At 53.3% G+C, this 23,978-nt stretch overlaps 1 protein-coding gene and 1 long non-coding RNA gene across 2 annotated transcripts; one reads left to right on the top strand and one right to left on the bottom strand.

The window, feature by feature from the left end:
- Positions 1-2,949: 2,949 nt before the first annotated feature.
- Positions 2,950-4,179, top strand: LOC142887725 (uncharacterized). Its single transcript, XR_012926582.1, has 2 exons — positions 2,950-3,144; positions 3,375-4,179. It is a non-coding gene; the product is annotated as an uncharacterized LOC142887725 (long non-coding RNA).
- Positions 4,180-9,821: 5,642 nt separating this feature from the next.
- Positions 9,822-19,673, bottom strand: LOC142883085 (EMILIN-1-A-like). Its single transcript, XM_076017701.1, has 14 exons — positions 19,102-19,673; positions 16,931-17,056; positions 16,613-16,839; positions 16,238-16,512; positions 15,956-16,126; positions 14,466-15,881; positions 14,061-14,376; positions 13,217-13,441; positions 12,876-13,124; positions 12,265-12,456; positions 11,742-11,858; positions 11,495-11,512; positions 10,758-10,892; positions 9,822-10,670 (listed from the first exon to the last, which is right to left on the bottom strand). Exons 1-14 carry the CDS (start codon positions 19,254-19,256, stop codon positions 10,345-10,347), a joined length of 3,948 nt encoding a protein of 1,315 aa, XP_075873816.1. The 5' UTR covers positions 19,257-19,673; the 3' UTR covers positions 9,822-10,344.
- Positions 19,674-23,978: the final 4,305 nt, after the last annotated feature.

Here is a 23,978-nt window from a genome sequence, read left to right on the forward strand (position 1 = left end):
GTGAGTGTGAGTGTCATCCCCTCAGCTGATTTGTCCATGAGGATCTCTGCGTTTTATTTTGCCAGGTTGTGTAACTTTCACACTGGAATCCTGCAAGACCCCATTTTGTTTTGAGAGGTTTTTTTCCTCTGCTTGACTTTCAGACACACACACGCACACACCCCCCCCCCCCTCTCTCGCTCTGTCTCTCTCTCACATGCACATGTTTTTAGCAGAAATGAAATGAGAACCTCTCATTAATTGTGTGTGCGTGTGTGTGTGTCCTCCCCAGCAGAGGGAGGTGATGCAGGATTTATGACTGAACTTTTATCTTCCTCAGAGGGAGGAACCAACATCTTCATTATATAAAGGTCTCAGAGGTGTTTGTGTGTGTGTGTGTGTGTGTGTGTGTGTGTGTGTGTGTGTGTGTGTGTGTGTATTGTGTGTGCTTCAGAAGGACGGTGCAGTTCCACAAAGCCTCATATTAGCAGCCTTGACCAACACATAGCAATGTCCTCTGCCTGGTGTTCAACGCCTGGCCTTGCTTAAAGAGGCAATATGCCTTTTGCATCAGTGTCAGATTTGAGGTATAAAAAAAAAACTTCCTTTGAGAAGCTCTAGTGGCGCTCTCCTGGGTCAGAGACACTGTGCATGTTAGCCCCGCCCATCATCATTAAAAATATCGAGAGGCAACCAGGTAGCAACTTCAGAAAACATATACAAATAGCCTGAAATGGTGAAAAAGAAAGCTAATGGAAGCTGAAGCGATGCTGAATATCCCCCTAAATCCAGAGAGTGACCTTCTGTCATCTTGTGGTGTTTCCAGGGGGGGGCGCTATCAGTGTCGGACTGCCTCCGACGCAGAACTCTGCCACAAAGTGTGAGCAGTTTGTTTTGATTTGAACCATCTTGGGATGAATGAAGCTAAAGAAAAAGTGTTGCAGGTCCGTCACTGATAGCGGTCCCCCTGGAAAAGTCACATGGCCACAGAGTTCAGGTAACACAAGGCCACCCTGCGGATTCAGGGTGAGATCCAGTATGGTTTTAGCTAGCGTTAGCCTGCCTGCCTCCTTCATACGCAGACGCAGGCGGCTTGAAGCTTTTCAATCATGGCTCGACATTCGAGACAGTCGGCTCGGTGTACTTACTGGATACCAGACGATCTCACTGCCAGATGGAACCGAGACCTCCAGCAAGTCATGTGACCGGCCTGCACTCGCTCTGCGCGTCACCGTGTCACCGTCCGTGTGTTGCCCTGATGTCAGGGCCCCGGAAGTTAGCGAGGTTGGAAGTCACAAGACCTCTACCTTCTGTGAGGAACATAGATCAATCAATCAGATTACCCATGGCTCTGTGACCCAACCAATGGTGAGAACGTGAGACAGACTCTGTGTGTGTATGTGTGTTTCTGTGTGCGATTGACTTCCAACCTGGAGAAAATGTTGCTGTTCCCACCAGAAGTGTGCTGGATGTGCCGAGGTCCGACGCCGTGGTCGGCGCTGACTCAGCGGCCGGGATCATGTTAATCTGACCATAATTTAATTTTCCCAGTAATCCTGTCGGACAATGTCGCTCGCTCAGGATAATCACAGGCTGCGCTCACCGCTATTGTCTCGCCACGTCCAGAGTAAACACCACAGAGGGGCGCTACGCCCACACGGTGCCGCTGAGACCGGACCCCAAGTGGCCCCCAGAATCTCTGCGGCTGCCTGCTGGTCTGCAGAGGTTCTCACGGTGCGGGAAACCAGGACACTGGACTGGAGCCGGCGCGGGAACCTGATTGCTTGACCTCATAGCGCAGCAGCAGAGACGAGATGAAAGTCTGAATCGTCCTCTGTGGAGGAAGAGGCGGAGCTACAGCATCGGCAACATCGACAAACGCAGCCGGACAACATTTCCTCTGTAGAGGAAGAACTGACGGCAGCGAGGGCTTTCCTCTGCCGCTGACCCCGCCCACCATCGCCGCTCGCCACATCAAGTGTGGCCCCTCCCACCAATACAAAGCCTGGAGTTGCTCCCCCTGGTGGTGTAGAGAAGTGTGAAGTCACTGGGTTAGTTTCCCCAGTGTGTGTGTGTGTGTGTGGCTCCCATCCACACGCTGAAGACAATTCGACTGATTACGGGATATTGATTACACTAATTGGAATTTTGGCCCCTGCCGTTGGTGCCGATCAGACGGACCAATCAGAATCTTTGTGCATTCTAAAGCTGATTGGACTCTGGACTCTTGATCTGGGGATTAAGGGTCGTGATGTCATGCAGCTGGCGGTGGTGTCGGGATGGTTGTGTGATGTGATTGTTGTTTTCACGTGACGACACGGGGGATGGAGGATGTGACGCCCCCTACAGGTCGCTGCCGCCCGCCACCGGTTACCTGCGACCCCACCGTGCTTCTCTTTGGCCCACATCGCATCACAAAAACCTGCAACTTCCTGTTTTGCGCTTGCAAATTGGGTACATGCTCGTCCCGTAAACGTTTTGCAGAAGTACCTTACCACAGGACACCACTGGAACAGAAGAAGAAGAAGACGGAGAAGAAGAAGTAGTGTCTCCATCAGCATCTGGAGCAACAACCTTTCAACATCCTACTGCAGGTGTGATAGGAGACGACCGCAGTGACCGCTACCAGCACACAGAGGAAGTCCATCGCATTTCAGTGTTCCCACAGGTCGCAGTGCGAGGACCAACCACAGGACTGGTGCAGCAGTTAGTTGACCAACCAGGATCCCAGCAGGGTTCCTTCTTCTTCCTGTATTTCAGCTTCCTGACTATTGACCAGATAACACACACACACACACACACGCACACGCACACACACACACACACACACACGAGTAGCTGGTGGGTGTGAGCTTAGTTGTGATTAGTGGTGAAGGTCTGCTGGACGTCACAAACGCCGTTGATGCTTGTCGTGACGTCACTTCCGATCACGTTGTCGTCTTAGCCAATCAGAAACAGTCTCTCCACTCTGTCAGAGCCGGCTGACACGGCCTTCTCTGGTACTTGCGCTGCAAGCAGCAACCCGGGGCACAGGAAGTGGAATGAGCGCAGTGAAGTGGTGTAAGTCCACTGAGGCGACGTCTCCGCACAGCCGAGCAGATTGAGAGAAGGAGGCTGCTTCCATCTTGGCTCCATCTTCTCAGACTGGACGATGACGGTGGTGAAGTCAGTGAAACATTCCTACTATTATTTCTTCTGTTGGTGTTCTGCCTCACAGTTGACTTTTCTCCGCCCTCTTCCTCCTTCCTCCTCCCCCACCTTCTCCACCCTCTTCCTCCTTCTCTTCCTCTTCTCCCTGTCCCCTCCTCCTCTCCTCTCCCCCCTCCTCTTCCTTCTCTCTCTTGCTCCTCCTCCCTCTGTCCTCTTCCTCCTCCTCCTCTCTCCCTTCTCCTCAGTGATGGAGCTGCTGACACATTGCAGCCGTCCGTCTGCAGGGAGGTCGTTGGCTCTCATCCCCCTCATCCCTCCGCAGATTAGTTCACTCCACATTCATCTAACCGCCGCCGGACGCCATCACCGCGATTTATGCGACGCCGTTATCATTCACCACCTCCTCCCAGCCATGGCGGCGCTGTGAGCGCAAGGTCAAAGGCCACGGCAACACATCATGCGCTGAAACATCCGCCGTTATCGCAGCCCATAAATCCGACGGAGACGTGGAGGCGTCTGAGGCTGCGGCTCACGCAACTGGCACGGGAACATTTGGTGCCGGGGGTCAAAGGTCAGCAGAACACAAACCATCGCCTCCACTGTGCCTGGCTGCACAGCCGCTTATGATCCTGGCGGGGGCGCCGTCGACCTCATCCGGGCCCAGATCTCCTGTGGTTGGTCAAACTGGTCTCAGTCAGCTGAGTAGCCTCTCCCTCCAATGCTAACGAGGCTAACAGCAGCTAATGCTAAGGGAGCCTGGTGCTGTGCTGCCCTCTATATGCTGCAGCATAATTTCCCTGATTAGATCACCCAATGACTCCTGAGTCCAGCACTGCTGCTGCTTACAGCTCTCTCAGGCGATGGTTCAAATGTGGAGGAGAAATTTCACATCATTTGGGATGTGACAATCAGCGACCCTTTAACCTCTTTTCATTCCAGGGAATAGAACAATAGAACAATGCTAACTACTGCACTATCTATCTATCTATCTATCTATCTATCTATCTATCTATCTATCTATAATAATCAATATTAAAAACAGTGATCGGCTCTGAAGGTGTTGGCTGTGTCGACACAGAGTTGAGTTGAGCCATGAATCGGCACAAACACAAGCGGCAGAAAAGGCAGGAAGTGGTTTCACAGACTTCCTCTTTAGGTTTCAAGAAGAAGAAGAAGAAGAAGAAGAAGAAGAAGAAGAAGAAGAAGAAGGAAAAGAGGAGGCTTTTTTTTTTTTTTTTTTAAACACATTCAATATATACTCATTAGGATGAAAGGACCGCTGACAATGTCTCAGCTCCTGGTCCAGGTGGCCACTCGGTGACAACTGTCTAATGCTGACTGATGGAGCAGCAGGTGCAGCCCGCCAGCACGGCGTATTCTCAGGAACTTCACGACACCGATCTGAACAAAAACCCAAAAAACAGCCACTTACGTAAGAACTGCATCATAAGGAGCTTAAAAAGCTCAGCATGAGAAGCACAACAAACAAAGATCCATGTCAAGTGCAGAGTTCCACAGCAGAACAAGACCTTCAGAAGGTCCTCACGTCACACCCACCAACATGCTGGGTAAGAGATCCACACTGGTGAGGAGCTTCAGACTGTTAAGGAGTTTCTGACTGTTGAGGAGCTACAGACTGCTGAGGAGCTCAAGACTTTTGAGGAGCTCCTGACTGAGGTGGAGCTCCAGATTTTTGAGGAGCTCCTGACTGAGGTGGAGCTCCAGACTTTTGAGGAGTTTGTGACTGAGGTGGAGCTCCAGACTGCTGCGGACCTCCAGGCTGGGGAGGAACTTCAGACTGAGAGCAGATGACTAAGCCCAGCTGGTGGAGGTCCAACTTCCCTGATCATTGGTAGCTTTGATGATGATTTCCACTGACTGTTGAGGAAGAAGACTTGTGGAAGTTCATGATTAAAGGTCACCTATTATAATAATTTTCGGGCTTTTGTATTTGATGTCTGGCCCCTCCAGAGCAGCAACACACGATTTTCCGCGCTGAAAGATTTTTAGATTTGTGTATCTCGCGAAAACGCTCTGTGGCACTTCACTCCACCCGCAGCCTTGCCGGTGTACGCCCTCGCCCGGTCCACTCCGCTGTGATTGGTCACACTCTTCGTCGCTGCTGAGCCTCACTTCCTCAGTTAGGAGTGAAGAGTAAACGGCAAACTTTACGAAACAGGCACAATTTAAACACTTACCGTCGTGAAGGCTTCACTCTTTAGCAGCTGTTTACCGGCTAATCCAGCTTCGTACGGACCCAGCGCGGGCTGAGTTACGGTCGCAAGGCAGACCGAAGGTCCCTGGACGTTTTTTGTGTCTTCCGTGTCCCCGGAAATATATCTTACTTTGTGTACTGACCGTGGTTTTGTTTTGTATTTTTGCGAGACATTTTAATAGGGCTAAGAATGATTTCGTTTCAAACTGTTGACTTGTATCAAAACACTGTCCGAGCAGAGAAAATATGTACGCTGAAACGATCACTTCAGTCATAGAGTCGTTTATTATTAGAAAGGAATATCTGCACAACTTACGTCCACACCAAGCATAAAGCAGGAAGAGCTCTATACAACCCATGTTACCATGCTGGTAGCGTGAACATCGCTATAAGGAGTGAAACTTGCTGCCTCTTCAGTTTCGCTGCCAGCGAACACAACACACATAACAAGCAGAGCACGGAGTTAGCGGTGGTGGCTAACAGTTCATCAATACGATTCAGCGGTTGTACGTTGCAAGTAGTCTTAAAACTAATGTTGCTTGAGGTCACAATACACTCACAGTCCTCATACATGTTTTCAAATATTGCCGTGGCTGACTATTCTCTCGTCGTCCACCAGGGGGCCGAGTCGAGCCCGTCTCACTCCCGTTGCCGACCGGACCGGTGTTCCATCGCATCCGCATTAGGCTGAACAAACCTCCAACATTTTCTCTGTTCGTTCCACGGTTGTGGTCCGTGGTGCTTTGGTAGTCACTTGGTATTTTTTATTTCAAAAACATTTTCTTAGAGCAGCGCATTGCAACATCACTTCCGGGGCAGAGCGGGGGAGGGCGGAACCGGTCCGAGAGGGTGCCGGAGCTTGGCCATGAAAGGAGCTCCGGCACACAATGACGTCATTACATGCCCAGTGTTGAAAACATCTCCGTGAACAGAGCGTTTAGAACCATGCCCAACAATTTGCAGGGCTCACGTCCAAACGCATGAACGTCATTATTTGACGTTTGAGATCGTTTGACGATAGGGTTCAACATTGTAACAGTTTTTAAAGCTCAGAAAAGTGGAAAAGCATCATAGGTGCCCTTTAAGGTTGTTTCTGAAGAAGACCTAAAAGTCTCTCACTGCAAAACTGCAGCTTGCAGCTAACACCGGGCTTACCTGAGCCAGTGGCTAATTCCAGTCGACCGTAACACGCTGAAAGATGTAGAATCACACACGCACACACACAGAGACACACACAAACAAACACAAAAAGCGTAGGGGGCCATCAGTCTTGTGTTGTGTGGCAGCTGAAGGTCCTTGACACGACGATGGACTGAACATCAACTTCCTGTTCCGAAGAAAGACAACAAAAACAAATACTACAACAACAACAACAGTAGAAAATGACCGTAACACACTGTGTTGTTCTTCAATGAATGCAGTCAGTGATTAATCACATTGATTGATACTGTCAGTGATCAATCGCCAGCACAGATTGTGCCTGTGGACCAGGAGCGTCTTTGTGAAGCCGACAGTGGTTCGGACGGGTGTCTGACACCACGGGACCGTCAGCTGATGACGCCGCCCTCTGGTGGACCGAACCCCATATGGCTGCTGCTGGTGTGGGGACGGGGGCGGGCTCTCATTCCTCAGCAGATTTACACGCTGTCCTGCAGGAGGCGGCGGTGGTGCTGAGCTGAGCTAAGCCGCTGCACGGTCCTAATCTGCAGTGGAAACGAGCAGGTAATTGCAAGGGATGATGGGAAATCCACAGTGGTGCGTTTGTTGCGGTGACATTTTCAGCGGCATATGACCGCCGGGGGGTCGGCGGCCGCTTCTTAGAAAGCTCCGGCATGAAGGTGATGGCGGGGTCAACCGCTGCGCCATAAGCTGATTGGACGTCATGCTAGCGGGATCAACGACGCCGTCCAGTGTGACTAAGCCGAGCGGCTTCTGCCGCCGTCAGGTTGAAGAGTTCACCTCTGCTGCCCACACGCTGTGCTTGTGGGAGGAGCCTCCGCGTGGCTGTTGTCGTCATGCTACACTCCACTGCAGTTTTTGTATCATGGATGTATTCTATGAACTGGATACCGGACTGGCAATATGGCGGAGCCCTGATTTTCTCCAGTGGCCACTTGAGGTACTGCAGCAAAAGTATCCCATCGAGCCCAAAAAGCATTTTTCCCATCCTGTACATACTGTAACGACTGACAAAACCATTTTACCTGAAATGCTTTTCATAGTAAATCTTTGTATCGCCGGATTTTACAGTCAGGGTCTTTAAGTCTTTCAAAAAAATAAAAATACATAAAAGCCATCACCAGAAAAGAGTTCATTCCCAGTGTGACGTCACTGTGTCATACGAGCTGTGTCTCGGCGCGTTCTGATTGGCTGATGCGTCCTGATGTATTGCGGGAGTTCCATAACATGGTGTGAAGTGTGCATGCTCAATGGGCCACATATTCAAAAACTTTTTCGCTGTAAGCGCTGGTTGAGTAACTACATTGAAAAGAATGGGTTGCCATATTGAATCCCGGGCCTTGGTTTGCATCCGACAGCTCCCTGTTTTTTTTTTGTTGTAGTTCTTTTTTTGCTTCTGAGTTCCGATCAATCCTCCCGACGCAAGTGAGCGATGATGTGGTCATTTGACGTCACATCCAGACAGCAGGGGGTGCCAGACTGCTTCTGACCTCTGAACTAAAGGACATCTGGGGGCTGTTCTGGGATCAGGCCAACCTCCCGGCGGACGCTTTCCTCCCGCTGCAGGTCTGACGGTCAAGGGGGAGGAGCCTCAGAGTCTGCCCAAACCCCTCCCCTTCCTGATACCACACCCTCTTAGGACCACAACTCCCCGCCCCTCAGCCCCTCGACGCCGTCTTCTCGAGCCCCGTCTGAACTCGCAGACCCCGGTAGAGCCTTGATGGTCCACAGCTGTCAGCAGGGGGCAGGCCCAAGGCCTGGTGGGCGGGGCAACAACTAGAACCACCAAGACCAGAGGAGAGGAGTAAGAGCTGAGCCAACTTCAGAAACACAGAAACACACACACACACACACACACTTCACTGTGTACTTCCTAACTCTGCTTCTTTCTACCTCGTCCCTTCTGCCTCCCTCTTTTCCTCCTTCTTTACCTCCTCAGTTGCCTTTGTCCTCCTTTTCCTCACTTCATCACCACTCTTCCATGCCCGTTCCCACACACGCACACACGCACGCACACACACACGCGCACACACACACACACACACACACACACACACAGAAAGAGTGAGAGAGAGAAAGAGAGAGTTAGACAGCGTTAGACAGCGTTGCAGTGTGTTGCCTCATGCAGGCCGAGATCAGACGCTTCTCTAACCGCTTCACTCAGGAGTTCCTGTTTCTTTAATATTTCATTCGTTTTGGTGCTGTGACGACACGTCAAGCTGCAGAGGTGCAACTTGGTAACACAACCTGTGCACACACAGGCTGCGCTAGCAGCAGAAGAAAGTGTCTGGCCTCTCTTTGGGTTGTGTTCGGTTTAGCAGGAGCCCATCACAACCTTCTAGTTCCGAACGCCTGCCTGCCGCCTGCTGGAATTCTTCTGGTACTGCAAGATAACTGTTGTTACAGCAAGCCTGCTACAACACACTAACACCTTCTACAACAAGCAAATCTCTCTGCTACAGGGAGTAAACTCCTGCTACAGCAAGCTAACCTCTGCTATTGCAAGTGAGATTCTGTTACAGCGAGCTAACCTCTGCTGCAGCGGGCCAACACCTAATGCAGTAAGTGCAGTGCAGGTTCAATGTTCTTTCCCTGATGACAGTGCATATTCTTTTTGTTGATAGCTGAACACAGGGTCTGAAACATCTGAAACGTGACATTGTCTTTTTGAGTGCAACTTTGCTGGTGGAAATTGTTGCACATCTTGGCATCTGATGCAGAATCAAATAACTCTCCAGTGAACTGTAGGTGCGTCTGTCTTTCTGTTTGTCACACACACAAACATGCATGCACACAGGCACGCATGCACTCTCTCTTTCTCTCTCTCTCTCTCTCTCTTTCACACACACACACAGCAGCAGGAAGAGCATGAAGCCTGGAATAACCTGTGCCTAGGGTGACACCTAGTGCTCAGCATTTGTGTCTTCAACTCACTCTTGCTTGTTGTTATTATTGTTGTTGTTTTCTACTGAGAAAGTCAGATGACTTATTTAAAAAAAAAAAAAAATCTTTTCTGACATCTGACTGGCTCCAAGGGCCTGGTCCTTTCTTGGCTGTAACCTCACATTCAACCTGAGGGATAGGCTCCACCCACCACCACCATTACGCTGATGGATGAGTTCCAGTGAGTTCCAGCTGGTGTTGCCTTCAGGTGCTGCTGGGATACCTGAGGCTGAAGGGGGAGAAGACATTCAGGATACAGTCGGACGGGTTCAAGTGTGTCAACAACAACCTCTTTGTATTGAACATGACAATCTGGAGTCTGATCACCTGGGCAGACACAACATGAAAGCAGAGCTTTGGACGCTGAACCTTTAATGGGATTCGTTAGCAGAAGTATTGATTATTGGTCAGATTCAGTCTTAAATAATGTGCGAACCAAACAAACACAACAACTGTGGCGGGATACACAACACACAACAGTTTGTCGAAAACACACACACACGCAGCCGTCCGTGTCTGTCCTTCACCCAGATCTCTGGGAACAGTGGCTCCCCCTAGAGGCTCAGACACACATCAGCAGCTGCCGCTTGTCCGACTGTCAGATGGCAACAGTTTACCGTCTCCCGCCGCAGCCGGGATAGACCGCGCCACCGCCACCCACCCGCCTGTCACCCTCGTGCCAGCCACTCGGCGAGGAGGCGACCGTGGTTCTCGGCGGTGTGGCACCGTCAGATCAGGTGGCCGCGAGGCAGGTGGAGAGGCGAGATTCGCATCGCCAATCGTCGGGGAAGTCGCGTAAGCGCGACGCATCAGAGTTACACAACGGGATACACAAAGGTGAGCATAGGTGTCGAGTTGGTTTTGGGTGTGGAGCCGAGCTACACCATGTCCTCATAGAGCAACACGCCGCTGAAGACGGTGAGCGGCTCCACGGAATGCGCCAGTTTTCCCATCACCAGGTCCACGCAGACCGTGTCCCGCGCCCGCAGCGGCAGGACGATGCTGAAGACGGCCAGAGCGCCGGGTGTGGCCTTGGCCTCCGCCACCGGGTTGTTCTCCAGACCCTCCGGCTGGTAGCCGCCCGAGTCGGCCCGCGCCATCCCATAGTTGGACTTGGACAGGACCGCCTCGATCTTCTCGCCGCGGTGTCCCGTCAGCACGGCGCTGAAGAAGTAGCGTCCGTCTACCGGGGCCTTGAAGATGCCTGCGGGCGGTGGGAGGGGGTTAAAACAGAAATGGCCGGAGTTGAGGGGAAGCGTGCCCCAAGGGCGAAGCTCCGCCGGCACCTCACCTGTTGCCGGGTCGTAGAAGCCGCCGTCGTTCACCAGGATCTTGTCGAACACGATGGTTCCGGAACGCTCCGTAGGAACGCTGAGTGCCGCCGAGAAGGACAGCTTGGGAACGTGGCCGTCAACACCGGGAACACCTGCAACCCCCCGCCAAAAAGATTACACCAATTGGTTACCACGGCAAGTTCACAGAACCCCCAGAACCGTCAGAACCTTCAGAACCCATAGAGTCTCCAAAACCTTCAGAGTCTCAAGAATCTCAAGAACCTCCAGAACCCCCAGAATCCTTAGAACCTTCAGAGTCTACTGAAGATCCAGAACCTTCAGCGGCTCCTGAGTCAGAAGAATTCCAGAACCCCCAGAACCTTCAGAATATTCTGAGTCTCTAGCACCTCCAGAACCTCCAGAATCTCCCGAGTCTCCAAAGTCTCCAGAACTTCCGCAGCTTCACTGACTACTGACAGCTGACCTTCGCCTTCCTGTAGTCATGGATACCATCAGGCTTAAAAACTGGCAACAGAGAAGCCAGGAGTCTGATACTACCAGCAGTTGGAGCTGCTGCAGCTCTGGGTCAGTCAGAAAAATCATCTGAATGAATTTTACATTGCGATCTAACACATATCTCACTCGTTGGGCCAGAATAGTAAAAGTCTGATTCTTCTCAGGAAACCACGGAGAGAGTTAGGGTCAGCGAAGCCATCCACAGTGATGAAGAAAAAACAGACAAACACTGACTCACCTGATTCACCTTTAGGACCTGCAAGAAAACAGAAGAGACGTCAGAAGACGACCGTTGCATTGATTTATTAATTGAAAAAACATTTGCATGTAAATACATTCTGCTCCTCAGACAGTACAAAAAGATGCAAAAGTATGTTTGAGTATATATGTGTGTGTGTGTCAGCGTTTGCATTGCATATCATTGGTTTGCGTTGTTGTGTGTTGTGTGTGATGCAAATGTGTCCAAAACAAGCAACCGCTGTTACCAGGTAGTCCGCGTGTTCCAGCTTCACCCTGATGTCCTGAAAGTCCTGGAGGCCCTGGGGGTCCTGCAGGTCCCGGGAGCCCATTGAAGCCTCTCTCTCCCTGGGGTCCCTGCACACCTGTGTGTTGGACACGACAACCGTGAAGCAACAACCAGGAGTGACCTGGACCTGGTATTTCAGCCCCGCCGCCAACACAGCATTCACAGATAACAGACAACAATGGAACACATGACAGGAAGTGACCTGAGATCTGAGATGAATGATGAATGTCAAAAGCTAAGCTAGGCGAACTTGCTGCGACTGTGACAGACTGAGTCTGACTCAGAGGTTTCCACTGATCAGCAGGTGCTCCAGTGAGCCTGCAGGGGGCAGCGTTTACTCAGCCATGGTTGTTTCCTTCCTCTCTAGTTTTTCTGAACACTCTGAAAACTGACAACAAGCTTATTCGTCGACCGACAGGGAGGGGTGGGGTGAGTAAGTGAGTGAGTGAGAGAGAGTGAGAGAGTGAGTGGGAGGAGCTAACCAGGGGCGTGGTTCTCGGAGAGCCTGACCACGTCTCGGAGGACCTGGTTCAGGCTGGAGTTGAGGCTCTTCACGCGGCCGTAGACGTCACCCTGCTTCTTCTGGACCGAGTCCAGAATCTGGGAGTGGTGGTCCAGGGAGAGGTTGAGAGCAGAAGCACTGGACCACAAGCTGGAAACGTGTTGGTTCAGCCCTGCAAGAAGCACACGCACACACACACACACACACACACACCATCAGTAGACAGTGGAAGGAGCAGTAGGAGGAAGTGTTGAGCGAAGAACTGTCAGTCTGTGTTGGAGGAGCCAGCTCTCCTGGTCACCACACCCTCACACTGCAGCTGAATGTCCTGCTGGTCATGTCGCTCTCTCGTTCTGGTTTAGAGCGAGGACATTTTCTCCTGTGTCGGACGTGAACTTGCCACTCAGACACGGTCACATGTCGTGGCACTCCCCGCTGTCTCTTTCGCACATACTGGAGGGCAATGGCAGTCTCACCCAGAAGGGGGCAGTGTGGTGCTAAGAATCAATCTGGTGGACTTACAACGGTCAGCCTGCTGCTACCTGAATTCCCCGCGCGAGGAAAGAATCTCCGCCGACTGACGGCTGTTACCTTGGTTGAGCTTGACGATGGAGTCAGAGACTCCGTCCAGCCTCCCGCAGACTCCCTCCAGCTTGGACAGCCGCTTCTCCAGTCCGTCCCCGGACCTCCTGCAGTCCCCGATCTCCACCAGCAGGAAGCTCTCCAGGCGCTGCACGTTCCGCCCCACCTCGTCCATTCCGTCGCGGCTGTCCTCCACGTGCTCCCTGACCTCCTGCTGGATCTTGTCCAGCTCTGAGATGATCTTATCTTTGGTGTTTCCTGTCAGCGAGGTGGTGGTGTTGAGTCAATGCAGGCGGCTAGTGTGTGTGTGTGTGTGTGTGTGTGTGTGTGTGTGTGTGTGTGTGTCTCACCGAGGTCGGTGACGACGCTGTCGTGTTTGTGCACGCTGTGTTCGAGGCCCTTCAGCGTGTCGTTGATGGAGCTGAAGGTCAGGATGACCTCGGACAGCTGGCCCTGCAGCGCCCTCAGCTGGTCATTGCTGATGGAGCCTCCGATGACACTGTGCCCGTCTAGTGGCCTCTCAGCATCCAGGCCCGACCCGCCGCTATTTCCTCCGGGGCCCTCGGCGCCACCTTGTGGGGAGTCAATTTACAGGTGAGGTGAATTAGTACCCGATGAACATTTTCTATTAATAACAAAATAGAACAATGCATGCAGACACACAAACACAAAGAGGCTTCGACCGCCTCCCCTGCCTCCCCCGTATGCCACATGACAAGCACCAAAGAAGAAAATGTTCAGCAATAACTGAAACGTTTGAACCCGCCAGCGTGTGCACGTGAAGTTGCGGGATGTGCTAACAATAGCTTAAAAACAATTCTGGATGTCGCCCAACATCTGGAGCGACGCCTTCAGGCCTCCAGTATCATTTCAACTAGGGTTTGCTTTCTATTGGAGGCTGTTTTCATGTGTATTCTGAAGTTGCAATGCGGTTGTGGTTTTATAATGGCGATGGGCGGAGATTCACAGGCATTAACATGCACAAGCAAGCGCATGGGTCCAGAAAGGGCTGAGAACCAGCAATGGACTCATGTGACTCTGGCCCAGGAGAAATATAACTATCCGAGCTTCGCACAGCAGGTTATTATTACTTCTGGCAGCGATGTAAATCGCATATTGCCACTTTAAGTGTGAAATTGAGTGAAAAATTCAGTGCGGAGCCTCCACAGGGGGCGGGGTTCAGCTGACCTTTGCTGCCCTGGCATCGACTGGTGCAGCTCCGCACGTCGTCCCGCAGCAAGCTGACTTCTTGGTCCAACTGTGAGCAGCTCCGGACGCAGCCCCGGTCTCCCGAGTCCAGTTTGGCCTGGAGGCCAGTCAGAGCCCCCTGCAGGCGCCCCAGTGCATCCTGGGAGTGGTTCTTCAGCCTCTGCAGCTCGTCCTGCACCTTCCCGCACAGCTCGCAGCCGTGGCCCAGCAGCTCCACCTCCGTCACGATGCGGTTGAAGTGCTCGCCGTGGTCGCCGGTCAGAGCTTTGATCTGACGGACGTTGTGACTCAGGTCCAGAACCTGCCGGTCGTTCGGAGCGTCAGAGATCATCGACGGCGCAGGTGTGTGAGTCGGCGTCGCTGTGTGGGTGTCAGGTGGGCGGGTCTCACCTGGTCCTGCAGAGAGTCTCCAGACACAGAGAGGTCTCTGAGCCGAGTGTTGAAGTGGCGGATCTGATCTTCGTTGGCAAAGACCCTCCACTCCAGAGACTTTTCCACCGTTGTCTCTCCTCCCGGTCCTCCTCTTTCTCCTCCCGGTCCTCCTCTTCCTCCTCCTCCTGCTTCTCCTCTTTCTCCTCCTTCTCCTTCTCTTCCTCCTCCTGCTCCTCCCCTTTCTCCTCCTCCTCTTCCTGCTCCTGATCCTCCTCCTGCTCCTCCTCTCTCTTCTCCTCCTTCACCTCTTCCTCCTGCTCCTCCCCTTTCTTCTCCTCCCCTTCCTCCCTCTCCTCCTCTTCCTTCACCACCCCCACCCTCACCTCCTCTCCATCCACTTCCCCCTGTTCCTCCTCCTTTTGCTGTGGATCCGCCTCCCGGTCCTCCGGCTCCCTGGCCGCCTGTAGGTGGCGATCCTGCACCGCAGCGGCACTCCTCCAGCCTCTGGTCCACCTGTGAGGTGATGTTCTCCAGCTTCCGGTTGTGTTCGCCGGCTCTGTCTTTCACCAGACTCACGTCCAGCTCCACATCTGCGATCCTGAAGGCCTGGTCGTCAAAGCGGTCCAAGAACACGGCCCTGAGGTCTCCCACTTCTTTGTGCAAGTACTCCTTCAGGCGCTGCTCCAGGTCTGAGCAACTCTTCTCACAGCTCGAACCCTCCAGGCCTCCGCCCTTTTGGCCGCTGCCCCCTTGGCTGCCACCCCCTTGGCCACTACCCCCAAGGCTGCTTCCCCCTTGGCCGCTGCCCCCTTGGCCGCTGCCCCCTTGGTCACTACCCCCTTGGCTGCCGCCCCCTTGGCCGCTACCCCCAAGGCTGCTGCCCCCTTGGCTACTGCCCTCTTGGCCACGACCCCCTTTGCTGCCGCCCCCTTGGCCACTACCCCCAAGGCTGCTTCCCCCTTGGCCGCTGCCCCTTTGGCCACTACCCCCTTGGCTGCTGCCCCTTTGGCTGCCGCCCCCTTGGCCACTACCCCCTTGGCCACTACCCCCAAGGCTGCTTCCCCCTTGGCTGCCACCCCCTTGGCCGCTACCCCCCAGGCTGCTGCCCCCTTGGCTGCCGCCCCTATGGCCAACACCATCTTGGCCAACGCCCCCTTGGCCGCCACCCTGCCCTCCTCCATTGAGCCCCTTCTCCAGGAGGTCCTGCAGAACCTGCACATTCTCGGATGTAGCATCGATCTTGAGCTCGACATCAGTCATGCGGTTCTGGAGGCTCGTTGCCGAGTTGCAGCAGCCCTGCGTGAGCCCCGCCTGCTGCCGCAGTCCGTCCACGTCCTGGCGATGCCGGGTCTCCATGGCGCTCAGCTGCTTCTCCAGAGCGCGGATCCTCTCGCGGTCGTCCTGCTGTTGCCGCCGCAGGTCCTCCACGCCCTCCTGCAAACACTGGCTTGAGTGGGAGCGACACGGTGGGAGATGCGGGATCGGTGGTGAGCAGCAGCAGCTGTTACCTGACAGGAGGAGCACGACAGCGAAACCCGACTCTCGAGCTCTCGCAGGATCTCCTCCTTCAGCACCTGCAGCCTCCCCTCCCCGCCGGTGCCACTGCCAGGAGTCGCTCCGCCCGACTGGGTTCCTTTCCCGTTGACCAAGTGGTTGTTGATGCTCACCAACGTCTTATCGTGAGCCTGATAGCGAGGAGACAATGGTTGTCTGGACGTCGATTCCGCCCACCCATGCAGTGTTGCACGTGGAATCAATTCATAAGCAGCGAGTCAAGACGTGAGGAGGAGACTCGCCTGTGTTCGGTTGTCCAGCTGGTCCAGTTTGGTCTGAATGCTGTTGATGGTCTCCTTGATCTCTGGCTGAGCAGCGTCGGCAAGGTTCCTTCCTCCTGAGGAACCTCCTCCACTACTTCCACCTCCCACTCCTCCTCCTCCACCTCTTAAGACCTCCTGCTGGAACTGACCGTTCAGAGTCCTTAAGGTGGACTGGAGATCATGAAGGTTCTTGGTCAGACTCTGAATTTTCTCCTCCATCTGTCTCGTTTTCTCAACGTCGCCCCGGCCTGAAGACAAACAGGACCGGTCATCACGGCTCCCAGCAGACACAGAGCACATGGGGACAGTAACTGGAACTAGTTAGAGCAGTGTGAGAGTTTTACTAACCACTGCTTCCTCCACTCTGTCCGGGCCCGGTGGCTCCTCCTGCAGAACCTCCTGGCGTTCCCCGTCCTGCAGCAGGGTCGGGCTGGGGTCTCCAGGTGGAGCTCTGACCTCCTGCTCCTCCTCCATCCTGGCAGTCCTCTCCGCTGTAGCCATGGCAACATCTCCACTCCATGTCTGTGACCATCTTGTAGGCCACTTTGTAACGTGGCCTCATGAAGGTCCGATAGCTGCCGGGAAGGAGCCGACTGTCAGCCACCTGTGTGTGGGTGTGTGTGTGTGTGTGTGTGTGTGTGTGTGTGTGTGTGTGTGTGTACTCACGCCACCACCCGGCTGCATTGTGAACCCCCCCAGCTGCAGGGATGATAATCTGGCTTGACGTAGGTCTCCACGCCGTCCTCCACCACACAGCTCACCGTCTTTGTGACAACAAATGCACACCAATTCCTGTACAACATATGCACACGCACACACACACACACACAGACACACATACAGGTTTCAAGTATGCTGTGTTACTGTGGAAAGAAAACAATGCGAGCAGTGGTGCACCAATGGGACCAACAGTCACATTCTGTCAAAAAAAATGTATTCATGTTGAGTCTACGACATCACTTCCTGTCCCAGTGGGAGGAGGAGGCTCTTAGTCACTGACGGCATCTGGAGAGAATTACCCACAATTCCCAGAAGGGGTCAGCAGAGCGACCGTTGCCGTGACAACATCTCTGCAACCAACAGGCTGTCCCATTCCAACTGAAACCATATGGAGCGTCACACGCCCAGGAAGTGATGTCAGCAGAGACAAACTCCACTCGCAACAACACTGATGGACGCTGTAGATAGACCATTTGTCTATCTATCCATAATCCAGCCATCCCTCCATCTATCCTTCCATCCATCAATCCATCCATCCAAGTTTCGCCTTTTGGTGTCACACGCAAACTATAATTGAGCACAAACATGTCCTCCATGTTACTCCTTATTTTCTGTATCTCCTCTAAAATACCATCATGTCAGGCAACTGTGTTTTTTTGTGGATTTTCTCTCTTGCTCTCTCTCTCTCTCTCTCTCTCTCTTTCTGTGTGTGTGTGTGTGTGTGTGTGTGTGTGTGTGTGTGTGTGTGTGTGTGTGTCACATATGATGGATTGTAGCAGACAAACCAAGTCTGTGTTTAGATTCAATTGTCTTGATTTTATTGTGGAATTCAGAAAAACACATAGGCATTTAACACACACACACACACACACACACACACACACACACACACACACACACACACACACACACACACACACACGTCTTCCAAGTGTCTCAAGAATCAAACGTCCCCAAACTTGGCTTGCTCAGACAGAAAATGCTCAACGTCGCCCCCTTCAGCTCATCGAGGTGGCAGAATCAACTTAAGGCAACGATGTCATGGCAGAAAAACGAGTGACATCAGTCATGGTGGCCAAAGCCAAACTAAATATTTAGTGTAGCAGAGAAGAGCCAGACAGCACCCTGTGAAGAAACCCTGAGGAGAACTCAGCTGAACCCTGGTGACCCATGACAGCCTGAGAGGGAACCCTGCAGAGAACCCGACCTTTAGCAGGTTCCTCACAATCCTTCAATACGTCTGTAGCTTCCAGACTGCCGGTCCAGTGATCTTAGCCTGGCTCAGTGGATCACCGACACGGTGGATCACTGGCTCAGAAGATCAGTGGATCGGTAGATCACTGGACTGAAGAGATTGAGAGGCTCTGATTGGTCGGCATGTCCCTCCCCTGTGCTTCAGGCTAACGACGAGACAATGAACTAAATGTATGTGAGTTCTATTGATGACATCAGATCAGGCACTGCACGGCCAATTGTCACACCACAACTACGATCACAACATCCTAATGACCACCAGAGGGCAACACTGAGGAGGCTGCTGCAGCCAACGAGCAAATAAGTAACTGGCTGTCTCTCTCTCTCTCTCTCTCACACACACACACACACACACACACACACACACACACACACACCTTCACTGGAATTGAATGCAGGAGTATGCGTTTTTACATCCTGAATAGAATCTTTGATAGGGGGCGCTATTAAACCATCCTCATCGTCTGACTCCATGGCAACGGGGCCTCACACAGATGTGTTCAGCTGCTGACTGGGAGTGACAGGAAGTCACATGACCAAAAAGAATCAGGCTCAGAGAACAGGAAACCCTATTCACAGCAAAAGCTGTGCTCGTGACGTGTTCGCTGCCATGTGACAGACCATGAAAACATGTCAATTGAAGCGTTCTGTGACGTCACAGTTTCGTCACCAACAGACATCTCAAAGTCACTTCAAATCTAAAAGTTCCTCTCTGCCCTTTTTACAGGAAAAACACCCGATGCGAACGCGCGCGCGCGCGCATACACACACACACACACACACACACACACACACACACACACACACACACACACACACACACACACCTCACAACCACGTCACCATCAGACTCTCCAGCGTACCTGTGCCTACTGGCCGCGCGGGCACCGTGCGCGTGCGCGTGCCCGCTGGAATACAGGCTGTAGGAAGATCGCAGCGGGAACGCGCTCTTGGCATGTCCATGCGCCAGGAGCGCGAGCGGCAGCAGCAGCAGCGGCAGCGGCAGGAGCGCGCCCATCCCCGCGCTGATCGATACAGCAGCGAGTCGCAAAATATCGACGCGCGATCAGAGCGCGAGCCCGTCCGCCGTCTCCATGGATACCCGAGGAAAAGTTTCCGCTCAGTCCGCCCGGACGTCCCGGACCATCAGCCGGTTCCCAAATCCAAACACACTCCCGGTCCCGCGGCGGTTCGGATCCGGTCGGATCCGGTCAGAGTTCCATCGGAACTTTTCAGCAACAGACAAAGAAGAAAACGTTGCGACAGACTGGGCCGAGAGCAGCTGCTCCTCCTCTTCATCACCGCCCCGCTCCCTGCTGGCCCCGCCCCTCCGGGAGGAGAAAGGGGGCACGTGCCGCTCGGCGGACACACCTGACGGCCTGAATTGTTGCACTGCGTGAACTTTTCAAACGCCTCGTGGACTCGAGCCACCGCATGACGTCACCTATCTTTAAAAAACTGACTCGAGCTCCGAGGCAAGGGCAGCCAGCGGTAGGAGGTGGAGCCACAAAACATCCTGAGGACCAGGACGCAGCTATCTGCTGCTACTGAAATAGATGACCTCTGACCTCCCAGTCAGCAGGTCTCTGTCCTATCGCTCGGCGTCGCCCTGGGGTCACCCGGCTCCTCCCCTTCTGTCTGCTCTCTGTCGGAGAATCTCCTGTGTTTGGGCCGGTCACCTGGCCCCTGGTGGGTCAGCTGACGGGAAGTCAAACAGGAAAAACGTCCCAACGTCAAGGTTTGTTCAGGGCTCCAGTGGGAACGGCAACAAAAAAAGATAACTGGCGCTGTGCGACCAACAATAGAACACAGGCTTATCACATGTGACCCGCAGGCGCCGTCGCCGAGCAGCTGTGGGTCGGGCGGGGACACCAGAACCCGGAGAGGTTGTGTGTTTCCGTTCAGCAGACCAGCAACTGAGCTGGGAACACTGGGCAGGCTGAGCTTGAGTCACAGGCACCTCAAGCAGTTGTGTAGTGTCTGTAATAGGGTGTGTGTGTGTGTGTGTGTGTGTGTGTGTGTGTGTGTGTGTGTGTGTTAAGTCTGTGGACAGAAATGGAAAGTGTGTGAAATCGCAGAGTGGGAAATAAAAGACACACAGACACACACACATACACACACACGGGTCGTCATGTGAAGTGTTGCATGCTGGGAGCGAGATTCGTCTCCGCCCGGCGCCTCCTGCAGGAAGTGATGGCGACACTGTGCAGCTGTTCCCTCCGCGGCCAGTAAATATTCCCGACGTGGTATAAACAGCAGAGCCCGGAGCCGAGGTGCTTCTCCAGCCGCCGGGCCTCTCTGCCCGGGGGCTGGCTGGTAGCGGCGGCGCCGACGATGATGTCATCGTGCTCCTCCTGACGCGTCCGCGCTGCAGCGACGGCGGGCGGAGTGGGGCGATCAAAATCTCGCGCCCTTTACCTTAGCAGGTCGCAGATGGCGAGGCCCCGCAAACATTTCGCCCGGCGTCCGCGGGTCGGTGAGCGTGAGAGCCCCCTGCTGGCTGTCACAGAGAATGCAGCCAGCTCGGCGTTGGATTTGTCCTTTTTGGTTTTACGAGGGAAACATTTGGGGCGACACGGTGGCGCAGCGGTTAGCGCTGCCACCTCACAGCAAGAAGGTCGCGGGTTCGATTCTGCGTGGAGTTTGCATGTGTCTGCGTGGGTTCTCTCCGGGTTCTCTCCGGGTTCTCCGGCTTCCTCCCACAGTCCAAAACATGCAGGTGAGGTGAATCGGAAACTTTAAACCGTCCGTGGGTGTGTGTGTGTGAGTGCGAATGGTTGTTTGTCTCTATGTGTCCCTGCGATGAACTGGCCACTTGTCCAGGGTGTTGCCCTGCCTTCGCCCTCTGACCGCTAGCAGACCCTCGCAACCCTGAGTGTAGGAGGAAGGGGGTGTTGGATGGATGGAAAACATGTGGGGAAGGGAGCCTTATAAACCACTCGGCAGGCGACAGGACGAGCCTGCTGTCACGGTCAAAGCAGACCAATCAGATTCCTTCTCCATCAGGTGACATCCAGGGGTGGACTGGCCATCGGGCGTACCGGGCGATTCGTAGGTCTACTGCCATCTGCTGGCCTGCTTCTATACTGCTACAGGACCGCCCCTCACTGCTACAGGACCCCCCCCCCCCCAATAGCCTCGATTTCGTCCATGGAAACATCAACACACTGCAAAAAGCTAATGAAGACCTTCACATATCCGTTAACACACTCAACGAACAAATGCACGTCGTTAGCAAAGAACATAAACTGCTGAGAGAAGCCGTTCTCGAATCACAAACCCGCTCCAATGCGCGACAGCCTGATCTTCTCCAACCGACATCAAAAACATTTGTGACTACACCCCTCAAATTACCTCCCGACACCTTCAAAAACATCACTTTCCACAGAGTTCACCGTCTCGCCAGACCGTCCATTAAAGGACCCAGACCCATCATCGCAAAATTCTGACATTTTAAACATAAGGAACTACAGTGCCCAGCAGGCAGCAGGGAAAAGCCTTCAGCTGAGGTGGTCCAGCTGTGATCAGCCTGATTGCTGTTTGTGAGCTAGCAGCTGCTAAACTGGCTGTGGCTCCGCCCTCTTCCTCCTCACGAGATGCTGATTCAGACTGTCAACCCCAGCGACGCTGCTGCCTCTTTGCGGCGATGGATAAATTGGTGGGCGAAACGCCCCCCCCCCCCCCCCCCCCGCCCCATGTCACCTGCATGGCCTGCAGGAGATCACCTGGCAGTCGACGCTCAGCTGTAAAACCGTGCAGCAGTCATCGGCCGCCTTCAGGAGGGTCAAAGGTCACAGATGAAGAACAAAGACAATCAGTAGATGTTGACGCTCATAAACGACAAGAAGTGACCTCAGAGTTCCTCAGAAGTGGCCTGCAGGCGAGGAGGAGGTCGAATAGGAGGAGGCCTTCATAATCGTTAGCTCGAGGCTAATCTACACCAAGCTAGCAGCCAGAGGAGGGTGGTGGCAATTTCATCCGAGTGGACTATAAAGATTTATCCAATTCTATTCTATTCTATTCTATAAACATCTGAACACTGGGGCTCTGGGACGTCTCTGTGTAGAAATGAAACGTCCCCAGCTTGGCCTCCAACAGCTGGAACTCATTACGCACACACACGCGCACCGGCACCCCTCCCCCCTCCGCACACTCACTCTCTCTCTCTCTCTCTCTCTCACACACACTCACACACACACACACACACACACACACGGGCCGAGTGTTTCAGAACGGTCTGCAGCCGGCTGTTTACTGCTCACTGTGAAACTGGCGCTGCGGCCGGCAAACGCCAGCGGAGAAAATCATTCCCACGTTTCTGGAGCGCTGAACGTCGTCGGAACCTCCAGCAGAAACTGAGACGTCCTGCAGAGAACAAACACTCGCTCATTACAGTCGACTTTACATGGCAATAAAACCTGTAGCAACACTCGGCCTCTCCCAGTCTCTCTCTCTTTCCCACACACACACACACACACACACACTGTTGGGTGTTCTGATGTTCGTCTGAGGCCACCTGATGGAACGAGCAGAAGGTCGCGTTGCCTTCACGTGACGCCTCCAACAGGCTGAACCCCAGAGGTGCAGGTCATAAATATACATGCACATACAATATGTATGAGTGTGATTGTGTCTGCTTGAGCCACATGCTGTGTGTGCTGCACAGTAGAGAAACACCAGGAAAATTTATTCTACACATTCTACACATTTTTTACTGGATACTGAAGGCATCGGGCAGACGGCAGGTGTCTCACACCAGGACTTCCTGCCGCAGGAACTTCCTGCACCATTAGGTTATTACATCCTGCAACTTCACTCGGCAGAGCGGCGCTGTCACACGACTCGGCCGGTGGTGCATTCAGGTGTTTTCGGCGTTCTCAACAAATTCCGTTGGCAGGACTCTCGGTGAAACTCTGTTTGCCGACTGATCTCTCATCATGCATGGGTTCCCCCGCCCACGAGGACCTGGCATGTGACCTGCAGCTTCCTCTCCCACTCCCTCGCTGGTATTGCCGTCCGATAAAACGTGGCCGTCCTGTGGCCGCGGAAACGAGCCGTCTGATTTATGCTTTCCTGAAAACCAGCGATGACCTTTGGCTCCCGCACAGGAGGTTCATTCCCCGTCCATCCTGGACGGCAGGTGCTCTCAAAATCACCCAGAAAAGGTTGAGACTTGTTGTCGAACACAGACTGGAGACACTGGAGGGTCAGAGTTGAGTCTCAGATGAACTTGACTTGGAGTCCAAGCAGAACCAGAGGAGAATCTCAGAAGACTCTGACTGGAATCCCAGTCGAACCAGAGAAAAATCTGAGAAGAACCTGACTGGAGTCTGAGTAGAACCAGTATGGAACAACAGTAGAACTTGACTGGAGTCCCAGTAGAACTAGTGCAGAGTCCCAGCAGAACCAGAGTAGAATAACTAAGTTGACTGGACTCCGAGTAGAACCAGAGTGGAATAACAGTAGAACTTGACTGGAGTCCCAGGAGAACCAGAGTAGAATAACTCTAGAACTTGACTGAACTCTGAGTAGAACCAGAGTGGAATAACAGTAGAACTTGACTGGAGTCCCAGTAGAACCGGAGTTGAGCACCAGCATAACCAGAGTTTCAGGAGTATTCGGGTCCAAGCAGTGGCAGGAAGTGACACGGTGAGACCAATAACTGACCAGTTGATCCATTGACAAGAGGACTTTTAGCCGTTAGCATCAACTGCTACAAAGAACCAAACTAAAACTCAGC

The sequence above is a fragment of the Nelusetta ayraudi genome, unplaced genomic scaffold (genome assembly GCF_046127955.1).
Source record: "Nelusetta ayraudi isolate G7.1 ecotype Tasmania unplaced genomic scaffold, CSIRO-AGI_Nayr_v1 ptg000002l, whole genome shotgun sequence".
NCBI classification, from domain to species: Eukaryota; Metazoa; Chordata; class Actinopteri; order Tetraodontiformes; family Monacanthidae; genus Nelusetta; species Nelusetta ayraudi.